At 41.0% G+C, this 22084-nt stretch overlaps 1 protein-coding gene across 1 annotated transcript in view; it reads left to right on the top strand.

The window, feature by feature from the left end:
* CLSTN2 (calsyntenin 2) overlaps nucleotides 1-22084 on the top strand; it is a 322820-nt gene that overhangs the window by 224201 nt on the left and 76535 nt on the right. Inside the window, exons 3-4 of the mRNA XM_038146273.1 lie at nucleotides 14164-14359; nucleotides 16617-16825. Coding sequence (XP_038002201.1) covers nucleotides 14164-14359; nucleotides 16617-16825 — 405 coding nt within the window. The remainder of the gene's footprint in view (nucleotides 1-14163; nucleotides 14360-16616; nucleotides 16826-22084) is intronic.

Below are 22084 nucleotides of genomic sequence, written 5' to 3'. Positions count from 1 at the left end.
ATCTTAAAGCAGTGCTTTGTTTGTGACTCTGTTATATTATTTCCTTTGTGCTCAGCTTGCAAAAAATCACAAGCTTTTTTTAACTGTTACATCTCTAAACCCAGTCTTACAGAGACAAAATGCTCTAAGTATGTAATGAGAATAAACATTCCTTGGGGTCTCCCTGACAACTGTTTGATCCCTCTGTGTTCAGAATATGCCCTTGAAGCCACTTGGACAATTCTGTTACTTAGCTCAAATATCATCATGGCAGGCAGCCTGGTCTTTAGGCTTTGTAATCACCTGCAATTTCCAGTGAATCCCCGAGGATCAGCATTTACTCAATTCATCTGGAAATGGGGCTTCCAGTAAACAAGGCTGCTAATGCTCTGGCAGGAGAATGATGATGGTCCTGGTCACTTGGTGTGAGTTGTGCTGCAGGGCTGGGAGGAGAGGATACTCTCAGGGGCATTTGGTGTCCTCAGAGCAAGCAGGGGTGACTTGGAGTGAAATAACCCATACAGATAACACTGCCATTATTGATCGTTCCTGGAAGACGGCTTTGCACCATATTCACTGACAGAAAATACCACTTTAAAATCAAATCAGAATGTTCAGAAATATATGGAGTAAAAGCTAGCAGAGAAACTGTTTTCAGCAAATGCCTTGAAAAGCAGTTACTCAGTTCTTCCTTCCAAAAACACATTTGTCACCCAAAATTTCAGGTCTGTAAATGGCTGTTCTAAAAACTATGTCGACACAGCACTTGCTTCCCAGGGCTAGAGCTGAGCATTCATGAGGGAGTTCTGCCACAGCCAAATTCTGTTTGACCACTTGTGAAGGTAATAAATGCAAATGCCACTCAGTGTTGTTGAGTGGTAACTACAAAACTGGTTTTGGATTAACTATAACTCTTGACAAAATACATAGTGTTTCCTGCTAGATATATTCAAATTAATATTATAATTTACTTTGGAAACTGCAAATATAATTTGTTTCTTTACATTGTTGAGGAACAGTTAAACATAAACTACATAAATATTTATTTGCACTTTCTGAATCACTGGAATGAATTATTATTGTGGAACCTACATGGTGTTACTTTTTTATTGCTTTATATTGCACATTTGGTTTTTATAGTTGCATCCTTCATTCTTTTAATTTCAGATTAAAAATTAAATTGCAACTGAAGTTCAGCCATAGCTCCTAAAGCATAAAAAATAAGCTTTGGTCTTCACTTTCTAGAATGAAAGTGGGGGTGGAATACAGACTAAGTAGAAAAATAATCTCTCAGCAAGAACTGTGCTTGATATTATTTGCTACAGCTGCTGGTAACTGTGAGATCTCTGTTCATTTCTGTACTACAACCTTCAGTTTTATTGCACTTTGGCTACCTAAGGTTAATTTAGACTTTAACAATTATGGATTTTACCAGCACTCAGGAAGGAGTTGCCTTTTGCCATTGATAGCAATGCAAAATTTGTAAATAATCAGTACAATCCTGTACTTTTAAATTCAGCTCTGTTTTCAGGTAGTCTCTTTTTTTTTTTTTTAATGTGGTATCTCATCTGCTCAAAAAATCGATACACAACTGTACTTAAATCCAGACCTCTCAAAACTCCTGCAGTAGTCTTAACTCTTAGAGATGCAAAATATCCCAAAAGAAATAAAGATTTTAAGTGATTTAAAGGAATAGATCGTGAATCCACAAATATTTCAATATAGAGGTGAAACTGAAATATGTATCCACAACATGGTTTGTTTCACATTGGATTCCGTTGAATTCAGTCTCTTTTAGAGTTTTTGTCATTCCCTGAGGACTTCAGTTTTGCATTTGCAGCAGGGACTTACTCAGAGGGTGCTCTGAGGCAAAAAGTGAGGGAACAACGACCCTGGTACATCCCCAGACAGTGAAATGTTTGCAAGACCATGCATGCTTTGAGGGCAATAAATCCAGTGATTAGGAAATCCTAGAAAGGCCAAATTCACACAAAGCTGGAACTAAATCTGATGGTGAAGTCCCGGCCCCATCGTAGTGCTCCATGTTTTCAGGACTGGCGACCCCAGGCTCCTGCATGTGTGAAGAAGCAAGGAAGGATGTTTTTTGTAAAAGTCACAAGCACCTCTCAGACTAACACAGCCAGAGGTGGGCAGCAGACTTGGAGCAGGAGTCAAAGAGAAAGAGCAAAGTCATTAAATATTTATAGTGGAGCTGGCACAAATATGGTTTATCAAAAGTGTAATTGCACTGAGGTAGAAGCATTTTGTGGATGTTTTGAGATTTCTGCCATTTCTGCAGTGCAGAGGAGGGTTTTGAGAGGACTGGATCGAGAGTCTGATCTTTCTCTGAAAACTATTTTGACACAGCTCAGTTTCATGAAAAGTTTCAAATAGTGTTTCATTTCACGTTGGGGAAAAAGCTAACACAATCTTCAAAGCTGCTGAACACCACCATTTCTGTCCTCTGTGGAGCCCCTGCTCAAGAGGGCAAGAAATAGGAGACAATCTAACAGATACAGCAAACAAATAGGGGTTTTCAGTGGGTTAGATGATAAAAAGCACAAACATCAGCATGTTGAGCTCACTGTGGTTTTGAATTTACCATTTAGAAAGCAAAGTTTTTTGACCAATCACACAAAGCAAAAGCACATTGACAGTGGTTCCATGCAACCACTATAAGCACACCTAGCTTTGGTTAAAACAATGCTTGCTTATTTCCAATACAATACCTGCTTGTAAGCCTTCAAACACAACGCACAGAGCTCCATTATCAAGCTTAGAACTTCCTAATATCTCTCTAGATAGACTTTTCTACAGCTTAGGGAGTTATTCTAGACAAGCGTTAATACACAGACCATTGTTCCATTTGTCCTTTTCTACTTCTTACAGAATTTTTCTGCTGACCAATCTTATGGCTACTGCTTAGCTCCAGTCACAGCTCTGCTGTCTCTGACGCCTGCCAAAACCCTCTGATTTTAAGGATTCCCACAATGAAGCTCAAACAGGGTAACAGCAACTTAAGAAGAGGGGAGGGTCCTAGGGGAGGATAACCAACAGTAGAACAGCAGGGCAGGACTCTAGGTAACCAACGGGGATAACATGGGAGGGAATCAGGCTGGGCACACCAATGGAACTTCGAGGGAAGGGTGATAGACAAGGAAGGTTCTAGAGAAAGGGGTGGGGTTACATTTGATGAACAAGGGAAGAGGGTAGAACATTCAGGATTGGCAGGGAAGGGTCTGGAAGTCAGGGAGGTGCAAGGGAGATTGACATGGGGACTAATAGAAGATTAGGTGGAAAATAGTAGTAAAGAATTTCAGGGCAAAACCATTGAGGAAACCGAACTGGGTACATGGAACAAACCGCTGTAGACTCACAATAAGGAACACTTAAAGATTACAACAGAAAAACAATCTCTCACAGATAAGATATCCCAGTGTAAAATCTTAGAAGGGACAGAGCCCTGTTTTTACAATGGAGTTGTTAATGGCTGTCCTGTGTCTTTAGGCTCAACACAGCTGGAGTTTGTATAATCCATTATAGTTATTTTCATGCCAGTGACGTTATAAAAACCTGAATCTACATTTCCATATAGGAAAACTTACTTTATTCTCCTACTGACCACAGCATTCCATGAAAGAGCCGTGTTTGCAATCAGTCTGAGATTTACTGGAGCCCAGTCTCCCTGCCATTATAAATCCTGTGTCATGGGGCTGTGCTGCTGGAGCTGTTTTGGTGGCTGGAGTCCCATCTGTATCATGGAATATATCAGGATCTCTTCAAGGTGGCAGTCCTGCACTGAAAAACGAGGATCTTACTAAACGCTGAGTAGGAATTAGTTACTGTCTCAGAAAAAGCTGGGATTTTGCACTGCTGCTGTTAGGAGAATGAAAAGCTGGGAATAAGGAGCAACATGTCAAGTAGGGGTTGCCCACGGGCAGCTGGAAGTACTGAGACAGACAGCTCACACAGCTCAGGTTCTCACACCTCTCATGTGTCAAACATTGAGCCTGAGCAGGTGAAGGCAGCTCTGCCCAAAGCTGTGCTGGGGAGTCTTGTATTGCTGTGTCTGAAAAACCATGTTCTGCTGAGCTGCCTGGGAGTGACACAGCACTGCAAGCCTGTTCTGCACAAAACCACAGACGTTTGCTGGCTGCCTGAACTCTGGTCAGTGGCTGGAGCTGTCTCCTGGAGTATTGGGCTGGTGGGGAGCAACCTTGTGCTAAGACCATCACAGTATAAAAAGACACTGACACTTCTCTTCATAAAGATGTAGTGGGAAACATTAAACTCAGTAGAGCAAAAGAGGAGGAGACTGTGAGGCTCAGAGGAATAGGATGAACTGAATATATTTTGTTAGAAATAGAAGAAGCAATTCTAAGTGTCCAAACAGATTAGAGTACAACTGATCTTCCAGGGAGATGTGCGTTTACTTTTTCTTTTGATGAATTTTGTTATCTTCACGACGTGATTTCCATTCTGATAAAAAGCCAGATGCTATAATTTTGACTGTGTTGCTTTTCATTTGAGATGATGCTTTGTAGCAGAAGTATTTGAGTCCAAAGTAACTTACCGTGTCTAGAGATCCAATCCAAATTATGAGTTTACATCAGGAGCTGAGTATTTCAGATTATTTAAAGACAGGCGAGTGGAAGTAAAGACAAATGAAAAAAGCCATGATCAGGAAGAACCATATGGTACTCTTGTAACAATTAAACTCAGTGCTCTACTTTGCTGCGTGTCTGCAGGATGCACAGACTAATCCCTAGTGTCCAGGCTCCATGCCAAGATTAAATTAATGTTCCCAAATTTTTTATTTAATCTGCTTCTGTGAGAAGAGGCCACAGCAGAGTAAATGGCTGAGTGAAAAACTGAGGATGTGTGAGCACTCTATTCCTTTCCTAGCCTCTCATTCAATCACTTGCCTCTCACGTGTGTTTTCACAGGCAAAAGGTAGAAAGGTCCTAAAACACGTAATGCATGTCTGAAATTTTACTGTGTGTGTTATCAAGAGTTTAGGAGCCACTGAAAAGATCAATATGTTCCCTTTGAACTCATTTCATAGGCTGCCAATGCCATGCAAGCTCCACAATTATTCAAATGTGTAATATTGGAATTACTTTATGGTTGTTATTTTGAAGGACAGCCCTAGCTCCTAGTACTTGGCTCTCCTCTGGTTTGCATGGCTGAGTCTGCTGTTTAAATTATGTGCTAGCCAGTCCAAAGTTCCTGATGTAGCTCTCAAGTTAGAGCTAACTCATGCCTTTGGTTCAAAAGAAACAGAAAAGCTGATTGATCATTCACTGTGTGCTTTAAATTAGCTAACTATGCCCCAAAAGAATGCCTTTAAAATTATTCAGGGAAATAATCATTTAATAAATTCAACATTTTCCAAGCTGCTTTATCTCAAAAATTGTCTGCCTTGATATAAGGCCCTAGGGAAAGCAGTTTAATTAAAAAGTAAGGTTTTCTGTCAGTCTGCTGAGTCCTCTGTAGACTAAACAGCTGCTGATTTTCTACTCTGAGTGTGACATGGTGATGTTCATTTTCTTATTTATCTCTGTGTATCTCACAAGGGAGCCAAATCTAGCAGGTCATGTTGGAGCACCTATCCCGCTGAAGGAAATATTTGTGTTGGACTGCAGGAATTCTGTAAGCAATATATACTCACTCACCAAGATTCCTAATTCTAGGTCTCTATTTAATTTGAAAATCTTAGAAACATTATATATCATAGCTACTTTGACATATTTTATTAGCATTTGTTCTTTAACTGCTCAGTAATACTTAGTGGCAGGAAATTTTTGCAAGCATTGTCATAACCTTTATAATTTTACGTGCAGATACCTCTAGCTCGCTCTTTTAAAAATGGGTTCACCTTTTTTTTTTAAAATGATATACACACTAAATTGGGTCAGGGCCTCATAAGGCAAGTTATCTCCTATTTTTCTGTGTGTAGACCTCACTAATCTAGAGGAGAAATAGCTTTGTGACCCATCTTTCAGGCACGAACGTGGAATTAGGGCAGTGGGAGCATCTGGGCCTCTGTGTTTCCTGGAAGAGGAGTGTCTGAAGCAAAGTGCTTTTTGATCTGCTGCAGCAGCAGCAAAGCTGCAGCCACAACTGCAGACATTGCAGCCTTGAGTGGGCACTGCCCAAAGAATGCAGGTAATGTGTGTGAAGACAAGGACCCAGAGGTGTTTGTGATTGTACAAAAGGAGAGCAGAAAATGACCTAGCTGGGAACTGTGTAATTCACAGCTTCACTTGGCTCCTGGAAGATAAAGTTCCTTTTATTAATGTGCTTTTTGCACAGGCTTAACTACACGGTTGCAGGATTAATTTTTCAAATTGTTCATTATAATGTGGTATTGTAAAAAAATGCCAAGGCAAATATTTCTCAGTGATGCTCATGTAACTGTTAGAGACACTGTGCTGTGCCCTGCAGCGCTGTAACTGAATGGAACAGCAGCTCCTGTGTGCTGAGTGTGTGGCTGTGTGGCACTGGATGCACTCCTGAATCCACAGGATACTTCCAAACATGAAACTTGAGGCTGACAAAGCCTTCCATTGGTGCAGTGGGCATGGAGCTCCACACATGGATTAGAAAACTATACTTTTTTGCTACTGTTCTTAAAATCCCACTTTCTTCCTTTCTTGACTCTCTTGAATCTGGCAGATTTTAGAAAGAATAAAAGATTAAGAAATGTTTCAAATTGTTTGCAGTAGAGTGTTAATTTGGTAAGGGTTTGATTAATGGGAGGAAGGAAAGAAAATATTTTATATTTCTATGCTTTTAGAGTAGAGGGTGTTTGCAAAAGGCACAGTCAGTAATTAATTAAGCACGTCTTTATGTGCACAAACATTTATCTCCTTGTTACTTATTTTTCTAATCCACCTCAATGTTTATTGCAGTTTTCAAATAAACATCTATCAGTTCTCCATCATTTGAGGTGGAGCACAGACCTGAGTGGGACGTGTTGTGCATCTCAGCAGTGGGGGATGCCAACAGAGCAATGTGGTCAGATATCTCACTAAAATCACAGTTTGTCCAGAAAAATCACACTTTTTAACCAACATTTATGTAAACAAAATTGTGGAGTAGGGAAATTTATTGTGGAGCCAGGAGGAAACCCAGATATCACTGCTGCTTTTATGCTGCCCAGAGAATTATCTTTATCCTGAGCAGCTGGTCCCTGCTTCAGCAGTAGGATGAAGTGTGGTTCATTTGATGTGAGCTTATGGCACCTATGAATTACTTGAAGTGCAAGTGCAGTTTTCCCCTCTTCCAGTTTCAAATCCATGGAACGGGAAATGTAGCTGTGGATTTATGTTCTTTCTTTGCAGAGCGTGTTGCCCATAAAATAAGATATGAGGAAATAATAATTTTTGGTATTAAGGCATGAATACCTCTCTCTATTAATGATTTCAATTTTGCTTCCTGGAGTTTAGTATTGCAGTGTGAGTTTAATAGCTTTGACTTAAATGAGCTGGAAAAGTATATATAGTAGTTACTACCTTATTTTTTTCCCTATCCTTACAGATATTTTAAATCTCTAATTATTATTTTGCTTCATTTTCCCAAACAACTGCCCTTTCTTCCTTCAAAACATAGCCTTCTGCATTCAGTAATTATTTAAACAGTAGCAATAGCCTGTGATAGAAGAACTTGTCGAAGCTGTAAACCTTCCCAGTGGCATGATGACACTCCAAAGGTCACCAGCTCTGCACTGCAGGAGATGTTTGCAGGATTCCAGCAGAGAAACTTGTATACAACTGTCATTGCAGAAGGCTGGCTTATAAAAAAAAACCAAAACCAGAGAAACAGCAACCCCTAAAAGAAGTTATTGGAAAGTCTGACATTGACGGCAGGTTGTGGGTCAGTGCTGTGTTTCTGAGAAAACAGCAAGCTGAGCAGTGTCCCAGTGGGTACTTATTTGCAGGTGTCCATCCAAGTGCCAGGAGAAATCTTTGCTGATAAATTTTCCAAGAACAGCGTGCTTGTGTTTGGATTTCCATCTGCAGGTAAAGCCTGAAAGATTCAAATTTGAGTCATACTGAGAGTACTTCGATTTTGTTGACAAACTTTTAGTTAGAACAAGAGGAAAGTCATGCTGCAGGCAAATCCACATGTTATATAAAATCCTTGGAAGCCTACTGGTGGCATGTAGTGAATGGAGATTCTTCTTTAGTGGTGGCAGTCAGATACCTCTGTTAGGACTTGGATCCATGGAGCTGAATTAGGTTCTTGGAGGACACACCTAAGGAAACAGCACTGTTATTATCATTCATGTGCAAAGCTCTGGAGGCTACTGTAACACCTTGATGATGGCATTTCTGTCTGTTCTTTGCATCAAAACTTGATAAGCATCTGTCCTGAACAGGGGTTTTGTCTCCTTCAAGGTGTGAATGGATTTGCCATGGGATCCTGGGACTTTGATTCTTAGGCACTTTGAGATCTTTCAGGGTCTCTGTGCTTACCTCAGAAAGTATAAAACTGCAACCTTAATTTTAAATAAAGGATTATCTGTGTTGATTTGCATGTTGGAGAAAAACACACATGGAAGTGTAATAAAAGTCTAGAGAGTAATAAAATTAAAACAGGATGTGAATGTAAATGAATAACTTTGTCAGCAGCAAACTAATGAAGCCTGGTTTCCCAGAGATTTGAGCTTCACATTTGATTTACTGCTACCTAAAAGGTACAAGATAGAATTGAAGCTTTTCTTCTTGTTGAGCTTTTAGAACACTTTCGTCTGCTCTCTCTGCCATTTAGTGAGATGTGACCTCTTTGTCACCCCTATGCTTTTTTCTGTAGCATCTCTGTATTGCAGAGCTGCATCATTTCATAGCACTTGAGGGAAACAATTCATCTCTTTAAAACATAGTCGAAGTTAACAGATGGTTTCAGGAACAAATCCATGTGTGTAGTCACACATCCAGACGTGTCCTGGACACAGCAGTGTGATCTCCATTCTGTAAGGAATCATGAGTTTGCCTGAGCACGCAGTTGTCACTGAGGTTGGAAAAATTACTGAGTCCAACCTGTAAAATTATTGAGTCCAGCAATAACCCAGCAGTTCCAAGCCCACCACTAACCCATGTCCCTGAGTGCCACATTTACATGTCTTTTGAATCCCTCCAGGGATGGTGATGCCACTGCTGCCCTGAGCACCCTGTGCCAGTATCTGACCCACGCTTCTGGTGGAAACACTTTTTATGGTGGAAACCTCCCCTGGTGCAGCTTGAGCCACTTACTCACCCTATCAGTCGTTACCTTGGAGAAGAGACTGACTCCCATCCCACAAGAGCTTCCTCTCAGAGAGCAATGAGGTCTCCCCTGAGCCTCCATTTCTGCAGGCTGAGCCCCGCTCCAGCTCCCTCAGCTGCTCCTCACCAGCCTGGTGCTCCAGCCCTTACCCAGCTCCGTTCCCCTCTCCGGACTCACCGCAGCCCCTCAGGGTCTTTCTTGCAGTGAGGGACCCAGAAGTGGGCATGGGATTTGGTGTGTGGCCGCCCCAGGGCTGAGTACAGGGGGACAGTCACTGGTCCTGCTGGCCACACTGGTCCAGGCCAGGTGCCATTGGCCTTTTGGGCCACCTGGGCACTCCTGGCTCAAGTTCAGCCACTGCTGACCAGCACCTGCAGGTCCTGTTCTGTCAGGCATTGTCAGCCACTGTGCCCCAGCCTGGAGCACTGCAGGCTTGTGGTGGCCCAGAGCTTGGCCTCGCTGAACCTCAGCCAGCCCAGCATTTGCTGATTCCTGATTCACAAACAACTTGTGCCTTTTTAAACTATTGATGCCAGTGATGGGATGTCAGAGACCCCAGCTTTCCATCTGAGGTCTTCAGTGTTCTTGGTGTAGTGAAGGCTGAGGAAGTAGCAAAGGGAGCTGTGAAAGGCCAAATAACCCTCAGTGTTTCTTAATAACTTCTGAAATTGATTTCGAGTGAATGAGGCTGTGTAGTTATTAAAGGAGTAATATTGGGGATTATTATTTTACTGCAAGAAGCATGAATCTGGTGTTTCGTATAGAAGACAGTAATTTGTAATACAATTTTATTGATCAAGGCTTATAATCACTAAATCTTGCATGCAAATGTGACTGAATGTGAAACATTGTCTTTATCAGTTTCCAAACAGTGGATAAATTTGTTGGTTATGTTTCAGTAATTATGAACCACCAGTAGCTTTTTTTCAGGCTAATATAATTTTTACAGAGGAAATAATATCCTTATTACCCCTGGAGTAGTAACATATGGCTCTAGCAAGGCTTTAAAACTTAAAAGAATGTAAACTTCAAAATGAATAGGTGCTTATGGCTAATGATAGTCTGAATGATTTGAAGAAAAAAAACATGTCCAGAGTTTAGTTAAAACATGTATTAAAGTGAAGCTCTCAGCAGAGTTCAGCCCTGTAACCAGAAGGTTTTATAGGAAGCAACTGGAAGCCCCCAGAGTGTTCCTCCTGGCCTGGGAGAAGAGAAATTTTCCCTCTGCCTTGGCAATTGCTGTAGGATTTCATGAATGTGCTTCTACCTTTACATGGTGTCACCAGCTTATCCTTTTTTTAGCAATTCAGTGCTACCACCATTCCTATGATCACAAAATCCTATATCCACCTGCTCACAAACCCATTCAAACGAAATGAAGAACAAAGCACAGAATTTTGCTGGGTTGTCTGTTGGGAGAAAAACAGTGTCCCAATTTGCACTGTCATTATTTCAGCCTTGCAGAGGGGAAGGGAAGAAGGTGGTGCAAAGGTCCCACAACTTCAGTGGTGAGTCTGAGTAGGAGAGAAATCCTGCCTCCCTTTCCTGCAGTGATTTACAAACCCATACTTACCTAAGAGCCCGGTAAGTAAGATAGGCTTGGCACAGTTCCCATTGGCACCGTGTGTGTCTGGTGTGAGGATTGACTGCCACGGACTCCACTTGTGCCAGCCAAACAAAGCCATTTGTGACACAGTCTATCAGAATTTATAGGTCACTGAGTTCATACAAAATACTCCATTTTGACCCCTTTGTCCCAGTCCCCTTTAGAAACACAATCTTCTGATTATTCTTCTTGTGCTAGTAATGTCTTTTGTTATCCCTTTTGCCATAAAGTCCTTTTTGCATCTCCCCTCACCAGAGCAGTCAGTGTCAGAGGGGCAGAGTGACCAGACATGGTGTCTTCACGTCTGTTCTCGGGTTTATCTGTCCCTTGGCTTTCACTGTACCAGGGCCAAAAGGTCTGCAGTGCTTCCCAGCTCAGCTTCTGTAGCTGTCTGATCTCTGACAGTCTGGGGTTAGCTCAGCTGAGTTAAAATACAGCCCTGTAGCTCTATTTAGTAATGAGAAATAGTATCTGTTACACTTTAAAGACATAGTTTGTAATGCTTAATAAGAGTATTTGTATATCTCTGTCAATGTCTGTGTGTCTGACAGTGGACCTTAGTTAATACTCTGCTTTGCTACAGCTCTTAACAACTCTGTTATAATTTCCATTTGCAATACAGCCATTAAGACACCTTTTTAAAAAGCCATGATCTTGTACATTTAAATTGTTCAACAGTTATAGTTCATTTCTTTGGAAAAAAAAAATCTTACCCAATTTTTAACAACATCTCCAGTTGTTTTCAAATAAGCAGGTTTCTGTAGCCACATTCTGAAAGTGCATGTGGGCTTTTTGCAGTTTGTTTACAAATATCTCATCATATCCAGGCAGCTGTCTTTATTTTATCTTTGGCAAGTGGGAATATGGAGGCAAAATTAGAGTCATACTTAAAGCTGGAGTATCTTGCATAGGAGCGGGATATAGAGACTTCTAAAATATTTGATGAGAACTAATTGGAGCATGTGCTGCTTCTGTGATTGCTTTGCATTAAGGCTCTGCCTTTGGAGAGGGAAAAATGATTCATATTTAGATAAGGGCTGAGAGAACTTTTATCTGCCCGGAGCTATTTCTGCTTTTTAAGAACTGTAGCTTGCATGTCTTCAAATGCTGTCTTGTTTGCAATCAAACAGTGGATCAATAAAATACTAAACACAAACCACTGAACTTAGGATTTTTGTTGATGGATTGTGCATCTGAGGAAAATTTTATTAAGGAACTATGAAGGCCAGTCTTTATAGAACACAACAAACAGTATTTGCCATTAGATTTCCCATGTTTGCACTGGTTTATTTTGTTTTCAATTAAAATAAAACTGAAATCCACAATATCATTTTAGATGAATGTTTTGGTTTTGAAGCTACAAGGAAATGCAGATCATTTTTTTCCAAGGATGTGTGTGACAGCAGTGGGACACAAACTCAGTGATCAGTGCCTGTGATTAAAGCTGAACAGGCTGCTTCCCTTCAGCCTTCTCCTCATCTCGTGCTTTGGCCCCTGTGCAGAGTTCATTATCACTGTGCAGCCTGCTTTTATGGATGTGCGAGGTGTTAGTCTGTTGAAAATCTGATTCTCAGGCTAAAGGCCATTGCTTCTTCTGCAGCCCAAATATTTGAGCTCGCTGAGGGTGAACAGCAGAGAGCCTGGAAAAGGGCACAGCTTTGTCCTGGGAAGCTCCACAGCCCTTTCAGGCCCCTGGAGAGGGAGAGGGGACAGCAGGAAAATGTCTAAGCAATGCTTAATGTATGTTTTCACTGCCTCATAATTACCAAAACAACTGTGTGCTGATCCTTTAAAGGCATTCACAGGATTGATTGCAATTGTAAAGTGTGGGATTCGTCTGTCTAAATGTCAGTGGATGTAGCTGAGCAAAGCTTCATCTCCTGTGGTCATAAAGGAAAACCAGTGTGATGATAGTTGAGGAAATATTCTAAAAATTCTGTGTTTGTTCCTCCATGCCTAATCCCCACCCTCCCTGCACACACGCCCTTGCCATTTTTTATTTTTCACACATAATAGGAATTATGAACTTCAGCACTTTTACAAAGTCACCGTCTGTTCTCTTTTGCAAAAATAAACAATATATTGTAATAGAGCAACAGGAACCTATCCTGAATTCGAGGTCATAGATTCAGAGTTAATTTAGAATTTGGCACTTGGCTCAGATATGATTGGCAAGGAGATTTTCAAAAGCCTGCAACTGTAAATTGGAAATAAATGGAAAAGCATTATGTGAGTGGGAGATGGCTTTGAATCTATAACACATGTCCCGAGACTGACTTGCTCATAAAAGAGCATGTGTTTAATGTGTCATAAAAATATTAAAGTCATATTGATCTTTATATAATATTTCACTTTTAAAGTTGGATCTTGGAGTATCTTGCATAGGAGAAGGATATAGAGACTGAACTAAAAATAAAATAAAATAAAATTAACTCCATGTACATATCCTTGCTATCATTATGAAGGATAAAAAAAGGAACACCAGAAATCGGGTCTTTTTTCCCTTTCCAGTCTCATATTCTCACAATATCCTTTATGCTGTCTTTTGTGACCAAATCAATTTTATTAGTCCTTGCTATATCATCTGTTCTGTTCTCTAGTACTCCTCTGAGAGATGCTATGGATGTATTATATCAGGAAACAGTTTGGAGGCAGAGTGAGCTGCTGCCAAGAAGGCACTCATGTATGGGACTGAGAATGTGGGTGGGTAACTGAGATGTCCAAAAGGGGCACTTTTCTGTGTGCCTTCAACTGCTTCTGATCCAAAGATGATGTGTGTCTGTAAATAAAGCAGGATGCATTTTGAATGTGCCCATGTTCTGCACCATTAGTTTTTCCACTGTTGGGAAACTAAACTGCAAGAATCTGCACATCTGCTACCACCTGGCAGCTCAGGTGGCTAAAGGAGTGACAGCAGTTAAAAAAGGACCACCTCTGAAGAATTATCTATTTTTCTTTTTGATGTTTTCTTTAAATAAATACAGTCTCCTAATTTAGCTCAAATGTAATTTAGCTCACCGTTGCTGTTGGTACCATATGGAATGGCCTCTGGGGCTTTCAGAAACCATTTAGTACTGACAGAGGAAGAGGGAGGAGTGTGCCTGGAGCTGCACTCAGCGCATCCCTCTGCACAACACCTGCTTAATGGCCCTTTTGGATACACAATGACCTGGTGCCTGAGTCTGCATTTCCCTCCTCTGGAAAAGCAGGTGAAATACAAATGGACCTTGCAGGTGTCTCTCCAGTGCATAAGACTTAGAGTCACCCCCCCACCCCCAGTTATGATTGTTTTGTGCTGTTCCTCACAGGTGAAATTTGTGCTTTTAAAATCCATGGGCAAGAAATGCCCTTCGAGGCCGTTGTGCTGAACAAGACATCTGGAGAAGGCTGGCTTCGAGCAAAGAGTCCCATTGACTGTGAGCTGCAGAAGGAATACACATTCATCATCCAGGCCTATGACTGTGGGTCAGGACCAGGTGGAACAAACTGGAAGAAATCGCACAAGTGAGTGAAAATGTGAAGAATTTTTTTTTTTGCTTTGGCATACATTTGCTCCACAGTCTATGTTATTTCAGGTAGAAAGCAAATAAAGATAAATCATAGTTGCAATATTCCACCCATTTTTTCATTCCTTTTTCCTATTAGAAAATATGTTCCTTTTTGTTTGCTTCAGTTAAAGCTTTGGACAGGATCCCCGTTCAAGTGGATAAATGCTTCTCGGTTTATATTTTCCATTCGTGCTTTCATGTTGAATACATCCAGGTCGTAGAAACTGGCTTTCAGTTGGTATTTGCAAGTTTTAAATAGATTTTCTCTCTGTTCATCTCATTTCAAATGGTAAGAAAAGAGGAATAATCCCTCTTTTTTAGTATATCTATGTCATAAGCTGAGCAGTGTCACATTTGAATGGTGTCTGACCTCAGCTTTTGTCCAGCAAGTCTCAGAGAAAGTGAAGTCCTCTGAAGAGGAGTGTATTGAAGGTCAGTAGGTGGTACTTTATACTGTGGAGTCAATTCCCTGAATAAGCTTAGGTGGCACAGTGCCTTTTCTTCCCTTTGAATTCATGAAACTAAGCTTCAGATCATTTGTCATTAAAGATGAATTTAACTCACGTAGATGTATAAGTGCTGTACAAATAGTTCATTTTGCTGAGAGCCATTATAATAAATGATTTATAGTAATCATTCTTCCTTTTGCTCATTCAGGACATATAACAATTAAAAATTTAATTAGGTCTGTAATGCAAGCTGAAGTTTTCAGGATATTTAAAAAGAATACAGAGTTAGGAGGAAGCCTGCAGTAGCAAATAACCATCAAATCACAGAAACAGGTTTGCTTCACAATATCAAATTTTATTATGTTTCGCCTTCTCACGTCAGTAACAATCTGGTAGAAATCCAGTTGTGGAAATTTTTGGTCTACTCTTGACTAAATGAAGTCCGGCCCACTGCCACCAGACTTTGTCTAGTAGCACACACTCTGCCACGCTGCCTGGGGTCCCAGCCTTTACTGCAGCTCTGCTGTTGCTCCAGAACATCCCTCTTGTGTCCCTCTGCCACCCTGCCTATCAAACCAGAAAGCAAAGCCTTCCAAAGCAAGGCCTTTGGGGTTTACTCACTAAATACCAAAGGCCTTGGTGGGCTACATGTGTGTGGGGTCTTGTGCCCCAGATTGGGGTGACCCCGAAAGATGGAAAAGTCTCTCCTCCAACCCGTGCCTTCAAAGAAAGACTCAGTAGTCCTCTGTTGTCCGGTCTCAAAGTTGTTTATTGTTGGTTATCTAAAAGATTCTTCTCCTGAACTGCTGTGGCCCGTTCAGCAGGTCAGACAAAGGCACACTGCCCTCCCAGGGGCTGCTGCCATCTTTTATATCACACATTACGTGTTACATGTTTATACTTTTTCCCCAGTGCCTACTATCTATATTGAATGGTGACTTTCTACTCTAGACCAATCTGTGAGTGCCAACATCACCAAAGACATGGAGGTTAGGAAGGAGAAAGAAGGAGGACAGGGCACACCCAAATCCCTCCATCTTAGAACCCCTGACCCCCATGTACAAAACTTGGACCCCTGCATATACAAGGCTTAAAACCCCCCTGTACAGCACTCAGAAATCCTTCCTTTCACTTTGTGACTACTTCTACTACAATACCTAAACTTGTGTGTGTGGCTTGTAATTCTTCATACAGAGTTGGTAATTTGCTCCACGGGCTAAGATCAAAACCCCACGTGTGTCTTTGGCTGCATGCCAGGGTCTCAGAGCCCCCTGCCAGCGGCTCTGGCCATCCAGGGCACCCAGAGGGATGTCCTGGGTTCCCACACATGTGCAGTGTTGAACTGCTTGAAGGATTAGATAGTTGTCATCAGCGGAAGGTGAGAGTCTTCCACATAATATGGAAGAATGCTTGTAAACTGCCCATTTTTAGGTAGTGGGTATGGAAGACTACTGTGTCTTATTTTACCGTGTAATGACATCATTGGCTTTCTGCTGAGGTTCATTTTTAGAGGCAGATTTTAGTAGGGAACACCATGAAACTCTCTCCCTACAAGCCGTGGCAATGGACTTTTACCTAGTGCCACATTAAGATACTAAATTGGGCAAATGAAACATAAAAATTCTAATATCTCATTTTAATTGGGGCTTACATAGTTTTCTAGATATGTTTTGTTAGTCTTTTCAAGTGTTTTGAAAATAAACTGTTAGTGAGGTGTCACAATAAATTAACTTTTCTCTTTGATATTTTCTGTGCCTGTTTTAGGGCAGTAGTCCATATCCAGGTAAAGGATGTCAATGAGTTCTCCCCAGCATTCAAGGAGAGCATGTACAAGGCCTCGGTGACAGAGGGGAAGATCTACGACAGCATCCTGCAGGTGGAAGCCACAGATGAGGACTGCTCCCCCCAGTACAGCCAGATCTGCAACTACGAGATTGTCACCACGGATGTTCCCTTTGCCATCGACAGGAACGGTGAGTGCGGCCCCAGCAGGGGTGTCTGCAGGGCTGGCAGTGCCTGGGGGCACGAGCTGATCACCTGGCTGGGGAGGGAACTCCAGAGAGAAATCCTGTTCTTGTCTCTGAGAACAGAGGAACCCTCACACTGAGCAATTCCATCCCTTTTGGGTACCACTGGGGCAGGAAGCGATGCAGTAATCTCCTGTGGAAATTAAACCACCAGAATTAGGTGAACAACATGATTCTTGGTCGCTCGGTCCATTCTCCTCATTGTGTCAGATCCTGTTTCCCATCCAAGTGGTGGCATTCCCCAAGGCAGCATGTATTCCCCAAGGCAGGGTTTATTTACTGGATTACAGCCAGTCCTGTTCCCCTGAATTTCCTGAAGGAGAACCTGAATATGGCAGTGTTCTGCATATGTTTATTGATTGTTAAAGCTTTTAGGATCAGGGTCCACAGACCTGCCCAGTTGTGGTGCTTCCTGAAGTGGATCCATTATTCTGCAGCATGGAAGAAAATGTACTTTGGAGAATAAGTACCATTTCTTAAGTTTTTGTTGGTTTGTTTTAGTTGTTTTTCGGAGGTATATATTTTATATTTTAGTGAAAATAATAAACCATATTAAGTTTTCCATATGCAGCAGTTTTTGGTCTTGGTGGCATTATATGTCAGCTTCCTGGATCAGCAAAGAACATGGAACCGAGTTTGGGAATGGTGACTGAGTTGCATGAAAAGTATGTGGAAGGTCCTTCCTCCCATTCTCTGCTTGCTTCAGGTTGTACAAAACAGTTTACCCTGAAGAAACACCCTGTGTTCATGCCCAGCAATGCTCTGATTTATCTTTCCTAGCAGAAGCATTTAATCCATGTTTGTAAGAGGAGAGTACAGGTTGGAAGTTAAATCTGATTTTTGGCCAAAATGTAAATTGAAAGCATGCATGGAGCTACTGTTTTCTCTGAGCAGTCATTTTCATCTTGGGATGTTTTATAAAAACTCTTTACCCTGTTCAAAAATGATTCATCTGTATTTGTTCAGTTCTTGCACAATGCACAGATGAGCATCAGAAGATAATAACCTGTTACATCAATAAATTTTAATGACTTTGGGGAAAAATCCATCTCGTTATCGCACATTGGGAAGCAAGTGTATGGTATGGGAAGTGCAATTGTGAGGAATATGTTTGTGTTTGAGTAAATGAGGGCAGCTGGCACAGTAACCCTGAGGATTCTTGAGAATCCAGAGAACTGCAAAAGGATTTTTTACAGCAAGTGGGCATTTGGAAGGACATATTTGGAAGCAATTCCCTAGAAGATTTTCCTCTCCATGGCTTTTTTTCTAACTGTGAGATTCCCTATGTTGTCATAAAAGAAAATTCTCTATGTCTCTGAATCCATTTTTTTCCAAGGCTCCACGTGACTTGTCTGTGTGAAGGGTGGGTACTTAGAGAAGTCACACGTTGTCTCGAAATTTCCTGTGGGGTTTGTGGCAGATGTAAGGGACAGAGAATACCCTGAAATTGGTGTGATACAGAGCAGTCATTTCTACTACTCGTGCCTTTTCAGTTCCTATCACACAGCGCAGCTGCCTCAGGAGGGCTCATGTCTTTTTACAGTCAGAGCTATGATCAAAAGCATAGGAAATGTCAGGAGTCCTTGGTTACATCTTTGTCCTCATGTGCCTGGGACCTGCTTTTCAGCAAAGGCAATGAGAAAATCATTGATTTAAACGTGACTTTAAAGCCTGCAGTGAATAATTGGTATAAGGTTGTAATACTTGCAGTTTCTTGGTCATGAGTTCAATTAATATTTTTGATCTATTTGTTCACTAAAAGAACAGTGCTGCCACAACCAACCAGTAATTGCAGTCTAATTTGCAATTTTTTAAGATAATGGTAATTGCTTAAACCCACTGGGATTAGAGACAAAGTTAGAATAGATGACTATACTTTTATTTTGTGACAAAAATATGTTGCTTAGTTCCAACATATTTCACTGCTGAGAATGTCTCTCTATGGCAGCTGATAGAAACTTTCTCTGGTGCAAATTCTTTGGAAACATGCCCATTTCTGTTCCCAGTTGGGTGGTTAAAATAGATGTATGAGATGCCTGGGACTGTCTGATAATACTGTGCTAATTAGGATTTTGTTAACAGGGTTTTTTTTAGCCTTTGTGAAATACAAATCTAGGTTCTTGTGTCTTCTGCAGGTTACGATTTTTATATGCTTTTCAGTCACCTACATGTAGAGCTTCATTGCTCAGAAAGAGGATGAGTAAATACCTTAAAATCAAATCTAAATATTGCAGGGAGCCGCAGAAGATGGAGGTGGGGGTGAATTGTGAGGAAAACGTGCCACTCTCTGCCCCAGACAATGATGGACTTTTTTCATGACCAACATATGAAACTAACCCTAAACGTAGGTCTGTAAAAAGATGAAGCTATACCATCAGCTCTTTTTCTTTTGGCAGGTCAGTGTCTTGTTAGGTAAAACTTACTTCTTGTTCCTAGATCCGTGCATGGAGCATTTTTTTGGCCTTGAAAAATTGCATTACACATTGGAGAAGGTTTACAGAGAGGCAGAGAGAGCCCTGCAGGCTGTGTTGATGCACAGGCTGCCTCATCCCCACTCCATGGGAGGCAGGAGTGAGTGGGCACAGGAAGCAGCATCAGCCTGGGGGTATTTCCTACAGGTCCTTGTAGCTTAGGCACTTTGGGAAGGCAATATAAAACTTCTCAGTTATGTTTGGGAACTCTAGCCCTTGGTATGTGATTTCCTTGTGGATAAAATTAGTTTGTGTTCTGAAACTATAGCACTAGTAAAATTCAGTCTTGTATATGATGAGCCCAACTCAGAGGGCATTGAACTCTGAGTCATAAAATACAGTCATGTAAAGGCAGAGGACAAACCTGTGCTCTGCTGTGCAAAGAACTGTGATTAAAGGTATGAGGCGTAATATGTTTTGAAGTAGTACTGCATGCAGATTAACCTCATTTTATCCTTAGCAGAGAATCCTAATCAAGTCACTTACTGCAGCAATATTGTGTAGGCTTCTTTCAGGTGACAGAAAAATTAAACCACAATGCACAGATCTGTCAGAATGCCAGCAAAACCCATTTTTATTCACATATCTTGTGCTTGATTTATCAGGGATTGTGGTCAGATGATCTGGGGACTCAGGTACAATTACAAACTCTGTCACACCTCTGACTTAGTCTCACCTCAAAAATTCTTATTTGCCACCCAGCTCTGGGGAGCACTTCACAAATGCGTGTTCAGACTGTTCAATGTGAAGATGAGACAGGGACCTGTCCAGTCCGTACAGATTTTATCACCATCCTAGACAGGACAGGACCTCACAAGATCCCCCTTTACAGCACCCACAGCTGTAGGAGCTGTGCACACTTCATATTGCCAGAAAAGTACAGCCAAACTTTATAGCTCAGCATCTGCATTTGATATTTATATATTTATTAAACGACAGAGTCTTCCCATTATCATTTAAAAATGAACCTTTTTGACAAGAAGATCAATTGATTTAGTAACTGTGGAATTTAGGAGGGAATTGCCATACTAAATCAGTCAAGCTTTTCCCCATTCTCGTGTCTGCTCCAAAGTAAGGTGGAAGAGCCATAAAATAGGGATGTCTATATCCATCTATCCCTAAAACTGACCTTGAAGAAACAGAGGTGTAAATGTCTATGTCCTCAAGAAGGTCTTTTTCTATTCCTCTAGTCACCGATCTGCTTTTTGTTGTTTGAAAACTGGTTATAGCTCTGGGTATTTCCAGGAAAAGGCAGATATTTAGGAAGACTGAATAAAAAAATGTATGGCCTAATTTTAAATTGTGTAGAAATGTACTTACTTCTTCATTAAAATTTTCTCTTTTTAATGCTATTAATTATTTTTGTGTCTATGGGTGAGATGTAAACAGAAACTTTCAGACTATCATCTCTAAAACTTTAGTTAGTCTGTGTTTATAGTGCTTTCCTTCTGTGTCAGCTTTTTAATTGTATTGATTAAATTATAAAAACCCAAAGAATCATAAAGCATCAGAGGTAAGAGAAAAAAATACTAGGAAATCAATAAACTATTGGGTAACATCTGCAAGTCATCCAAATGACCTTGCAGAACAACACCTAAGAGTCAGAATCTTTGTAGTCCAAATCTGAAATGGCCATAATGAAATACAGATCTTGGAAGATAGATTTAATGAAAGGTAAATATGTTGGAATGATTTATAAATCCTGTAGGACAGTTAACGTGCCACACAAATTTTTGCAATCTGCTAATGAGAATTTGGACAGTTTTGGTTTCTTGAGAATTATCTTTGCTGATCACAGAGTAAAATAACACCAAGAAGAACCAAATAGGGAAATACAAAGATTCATGTGTGGAATAATATAATGCAGAAAGGACAGAAGAACTGAGCAGATATAAAGTCAGTCATTGAGTATATACATACAGTGGCAGATTTTCATTAAATCCTCTTAGGCAGCCACTAATTGGGCAACTCAAGATAGTAAAATGGGTGATTAGATTGTTTTGTCAATCACTAACTCAAAACCCAATGAAGTCATTGATGTGGTTGTTGCAGTTCTTGTGGGGAGCAAAGAGCTGTGCCCATGGCCGGCCTGAAAACGCCTGGCAACATGAGGTACCCCAGAGACAGAACCCCAGAGTCTGCAGGACACTGCCCTGTGTCCAAATCAGCCTTCAGCAGCTCATTCCATTTATCCTTTCAAGACATTAAAATATGAGAAGGGCTTGTCCTCCTGTGTGCCCTGCTCACAAAGGGAGCAGGAGAGACTCAGACTCGGCAGTAAGTGGGGTATTGGGCCTGACTTGTAACTGCAGATGCAGGTTTTGAACTTGAAGGTGGTGATAAATGCAAACAACAGCCTTTCTTCATGCCTGGCATGGAAAGTTTTGCATCCATTTCAATAAACTCCTAAAGTTGGCTTTAATGTAGTCGAAGTAAAAAGCAAAGTGGTGGGCTCTGACAAGATAAAGAGTGTGAAGCAGAGAGACACGTGCTAAAAGTCTTCCCTTGTCAAATTAATGGAGCTTTAGTGAAAGACTTCTTTTAAGAAGCTGCATTTGTCTGCTTTCTCCTGTCTCTCACTCATTTGAGTGAAAAGAAAAAAGAAAATGAAACCCAAATGCTCAAACCAAACCTAACGTTTTGTGCCTAACAAAAGAGACTTTGGCCAGCACCTGTAGGGACCAGTTCACTGCATCTGACTAAATTCCAGGATATGGGGGGCTGCCCATTTCAG

This window comes from Motacilla alba, chromosome 9, assembly GCF_015832195.1.
Source record: "Motacilla alba alba isolate MOTALB_02 chromosome 9, Motacilla_alba_V1.0_pri, whole genome shotgun sequence".
Classification (NCBI taxonomy): domain Eukaryota; kingdom Metazoa; phylum Chordata; class Aves; order Passeriformes; family Motacillidae; genus Motacilla; species Motacilla alba.
The sequence above is the reverse complement of the archived record's forward strand: the minus strand, read 5'-3'. Positions and strand labels throughout refer to the sequence as shown.